Source organism: Ammodytes marinus, assembly GCF_949987685.1.
Source record: "Ammodytes marinus genome assembly, contig: scaffold_117, whole genome shotgun sequence".
NCBI lineage: Eukaryota > Metazoa > Chordata > Actinopteri > Uranoscopiformes > Ammodytidae > Ammodytes > Ammodytes marinus.
The window spans coordinates 25001-30000 of record NW_027648298.1 but is presented as its reverse complement, the minus strand read 5'-3'; the positions used below and the strand labels follow the sequence as shown (position 1 = coordinate 30000).

General features: G+C 37.4%; 1 protein-coding gene across 2 annotated transcripts in view; it reads right to left on the bottom strand.

Annotated features, from left to right (window-relative positions):
* Positions 1 to 3416: 3416 nt before the first annotated feature.
* Positions 3417 to 5000, bottom strand: part of LOC307270786 (lipoyl amidotransferase LIPT1, mitochondrial-like) — an 8384-nt gene continuing 6800 nt past the window's right edge. For both annotated transcript variants that reach the window (XM_080054668.1, XM_080054667.1), the window contains exon 8: positions 3417 to 3856. In XM_080054668.1, the coding sequence (XP_079910794.1) occupies positions 3438 to 3856 (419 nt within the window). In that variant the 3' untranslated portion in view covers positions 3417 to 3437. The remainder of the gene's footprint in view (positions 3857 to 5000) is intronic.

Genomic DNA, 5000 nt, shown 5'->3' with positions numbered 1-5000 from the left:
TCTTCTCCTGAGCCGACACACAGCGGGAGGTATCACTCCACTGGATTTTCCAAACCGTTATTTGATATAAAGTTTAAAAAAATAAATAAAATTAAAAAAATATTATATTACATTATTACAGAAAATACGTTTTGAAATATTGAAAAGAACTACATCTGTTTGTGGCACAAAGAGGGAGGGAGGGAGGGAGGTATCACTTCGCTGGATTTATTTTTTTCTTCTCGTCACCAACGGATATCTACGGTGGCGCTGAGCATTCACCAAATAAAAAAAAGTTTCACTGCAGGATCTCGTAATTACGAGATAATATCTCGTAATTACGAGATAAGTATCTCGTAATTACGAGATAATTATCTCGTAATTACGAGATAAGGATCTCGTAATTACGAGATAAAGATCTCGTAATTACGAGATAAGGATCTCGTAATTACGAGATAAGGATCTCGTAATTACGAGATAAGGATCGCCCTCTCATTCATCAATAACGATGTCTGTGTGTGTGTATTTGTGTGCAGACGAGGTGAACCTAGCCATAGGAAAACGTAGGCAATAGCCTTGGTTTCCGGACTACAATGGGCCCCATAATCAATAAACTTATTTTAAATATTTGTTTAGGCTACTGTTCATTCATTAATCAGCGATCGCATCGGGTAGGCTACTGAGGGACACACTTTCGGCTTTACGCCCGTGATCAGCTGCTGAGGTCCGACTGGGCTTTTCTCCTGAATAGTCCCAGTGACTGCATATCTGCACACAGTTGACATGGCTATCATTGTCATGCCCTCCTTGTAGAAAGTTCTTATGTGTTTGTATGAGTCATGGATTACACCGAGTTTAACGACTGCATTTAATCAAAGCATTCAATAAAACTGCGTTCCGATACAGTAACAAACAGGAGGTAAAAGTGAACTAGCCCACCGGGCATTCTGATTGGATGAGGCAACACAGTACGGTGGCTCCGGTGGCTCAAAATGAACAAACTGCATATACAAAGTGAAAGTGTGTCCCTCATTTCCCAATGCGATCGCTGATTAATGAATGAACAGTAAACAAATATTTAAAATAATTGTATTGATTATGGGGCCCATTGTAGTCCGGAAACCAAGGCTATTGCCTACGTTTTCCTATGGCTAGGTTCACCTCGTCTGCACACAACACACACACACACACACACACACACACACACACACACACACATCGTTATTGATGAATGAGAGGGTGATCCTTATCTCGTAATTACGAGATAAGTATCTCGTAATTACGAGATAATTATCTCGTAATTACGAGATACTTATCTCGTAATTACGAGATAAAGATCTCGTAATTACGAGATATTATCTCGTAATTACGAGATCCTGCTCTGAAACTTTTTTTTATTTGGTGAATGCTCAGCGCCACCGTAGATATCTGCTGCCTGTCAAAGTCAACGCTCTGCCGTTTCCATAGAAACACAGGAATAAGATACCAACGGTTATTTGATAAAATAAAATAATATGTAAAAAGTAGAAAAAAAACTTATTATGTGAGAAAAATGTAGTTCCTTTCAACATTCAAAAGAACTACATCTCAGTTTGTTTACAGATTTGTGCAGTATTATTATTTATCTACATGCTTAATTACACATTTATTTATTTAACTTTTATTTATCCTCGAGAGACCAATTGAGGAGTGACCCTCATTTTCAATGATGTCGAGTTCAAACAAATTCCAAGGAAAAACAACAATGCATACACAATATTCAATGCAAATACATCAAATACACAACAGGTGAAGAGAAAAACAATTGAAACATTTACACAGTGGTGAAGAGTGGCAGCAATTACAATTAAATGGGTGAAAGTACAATATAGCCTAATTAAAACAGTTACAGGTAGAGTTTGGCAGATTTAAGATAGTTTGTTTAAATTGGTTAAAGGATATGAAGTTATTTAGTTTAATTTGTTGCTGTAAGTTGTTCCAGGAGTCAGGGGCACTGAAGCTAAAAGCTGTCTTTCCCAGCTCAGACCGGGCTTGTGGGACATAAAGCATGAGCATGTCAGTGGAGCGGGTCTGATAAAGCCCATCTGAAATTTGCAGCATTTCTGTTAAATATATTATTCATATTTTGTATTGTGTAGGCCTACTGTATCGTAAAGCAAATATTCCACTGTATTAATAATAATAATGTGAAGCACATGTTTATACAGATTCTGGTTTATTTCTATACAAACTCTCATATTTCGTTTCGTTGTATTCGCACAAATTATACATACGAGGAGAAAACGTCAGAGTGGGACCTCTCTCTCCTCTGCAGCATGGTTCAGATCGGGAGAACTGCGCATGCGTACTGCGACGTTGACCCTTTAAGAGGTGATTCATATAAATCTGACCCACAAACACAGAAAACCATCAATAATCAATATCTATAAAGTTAATTTATTATATTAATATTCTTAGCAGCTTCACCGAGACCGTAACAACTTTTATTTTGAAAGGTCAATGCTTTTTTTAAAGATGTTTTACATTTAAACCTGCAGTGTGTAGAATTTTGGGTTTTATTTCCTAGCAGATTTTGTAGAAAGTAATTATAATATCCAGAAGTACATTTAATTTAGTGCATAATAGCTGATTTTTTATTTTTTTATTTTTTATTTTTTCCCTTAGAAAGGGTCTCATATACGTCCATATTTCTGCATATTTTGGACCAAGGCCTAGTGCCGCCATCTTGAAAGTGTCATAGTTGGAATGTCATCAGGTGCATTGTTTAAAATTTAGAATTGTTCTTGTCCTTGAAGGCCACTGTAGCTTCTGTTATTATTCGAAAGGGTTGGGGTTACCCAGGGAGCGTTGCATTCTAGAACTTTGTAGAACTTTCTTGATGATGTCACATTACACACTGCACCTTTAAAATAAGGGGAAAAAATTAACTATAATATATATTTTAAATGTTTTAAATAATGGCTGGACTTGACTCTCTGCCTAATGTATTCAGAGTTAATATATGAATATTTTATTTAATATTTTATAATAATATGAAATAAATTGGAATAATCTGAACTCATTAGATTTTTTAGTTGGTTAATAATTGACATACAGAAAGATATTTTACCAATTCCCTGATTTAATTCATAAATGTAATACGTTTAGAGCTGTTATTTATAATAATTATATAGATATACAAAACAAATAATAATAATAATCTTTAAATAAATGTAGTTTTTTAATATATACAGCTCTGGAAAAAATTAAGAGACCAGTCTGGATTTTTCTTAAATCTTCATCTCTACATTACTTATTGAAAAAGCTCTTAATGACAAAAAATGTATTGCCTATAAATAGTGTGTGAGTTTGTCTGTGTGTGTGTGTGTGTGTGTGTGTGTAAGAAATACACCTTACTTTTTAAAAAACAGTTTAATTTAACAAAAATTGATGCAGATACATTTCTTTACAGTTATTTCTCAGCCCATTGCAGACAGCACAGCATCACTCAATCCCAACAACCTTTTCCGTTGCACGTCACTGTATTCACACCGTAGCAATGTCGATAAAACCACCGCCAAACCATTCCGGCAAAACCTCTCTCCGACCATCACACTACTCATCTCCCTGCCTATCCAGTCGGGAAGCCAGCTGACAGGCACGTCCAACACACACCTCTCTATCAAACCGCTCTTTATATCCACGTGTAAACGGGCGGAACATCTCGTAGACGGCGATTCGGGCTCGGAAAGCTCGAGAGACGTTTCGACGGTGAATTTTGGCGTTTTCCCGAATGTCCACGCCCACCCGCGGAGCTCTGATGACAGGGCGTCGATCCCCGGGAACGCTGTGATGTCACAAGGGTCAACGAGGGTCGACGCGGCGCTGAAACCAAACTCTGGGTTTACAAGGGAAAGAAAATGTCGATTAGAAAAAACAGAGTAAAAGGCAATTTATCACTTATTATTATTATCAGAAAATGGCATTTTTTTTTGTGTACTTCCAAACATAGAATACAATATATTCTATTATACCATAGTCTGTGTGAATACTCTATTCTGATTGGCTGGAGAACATTCCATAGGTGTGGATTAACCCCTGATGTATGGACACTTAGATGGAACTGTTTACATTCTGTCCACTTTAATGCGTCGCCGGCTCGCCGCTGATTAAACTGTGTTGATAAGGGATTTATAAAGCCTAAAATATCCTGCCGTGCAATAGCCTCTGACCACCACAGGATGGCGCTCGTAACACAAGAGCTGTAGTAACGACAGTAGTAAAATAAAGTGGCTTAACTTAATGTCCTCTGTGATCTCGTAAAAAAGGTGAGTAAGATCCCTGTTTGATTTGAAAAAAGTTTGTAACTGAGTTTACATGTGTAGCCACCAAAGCCCGGCTGCACTGTCTATCTGGACACAGGCTACTGCTGTCAGTCACTGTGCAACTTCTCCTCCTCAATGCTAGTAAAAAAAAAAACACAAAAGATAAAAGATACTAAGACAATTAAAACATTTAGGAATGTTGTTTCTCCCGTCCAACATAGCTGCAAAACAGACAAACATCAGACATACAGGGGGCGCCTTTAGCTCAGTTGGTAGGGCGTCCCCTCCCCCCCCCATGGGCCTCGGCCAGCAGCGGACCCGGGTTTGATTCCAGCCCGCGGTCGTTCTCTGCATGTCACTCCCCTCTCTGCCCCATTTCAACTCTGTCTCTACACTATCAATAAAGCATAAAAATGCCCCAAAAAAAAAATCTTAAAAAAAAAAAAAAAAATATCAGACATATAGAGAAGCATCATAAACTAAGTTCTGGTTTCCAACAGTTGTTTTTGATCATAATAGAATTACCAGTGAAAACCAGTTATGAATCATAAGGAGGAAAACAGAGTAATAACAAAATGACAGAAAAGTGACTAGTGAAGGCGGCTGGTGCAATCGATGTAATTATTTGAAAGTATTGTTTATTTATTTATTTTTGTGTTCAACATCAGTACTCGGGCTGCAACTAACGATTATTTTGATAATCGATTAATCTCTCGA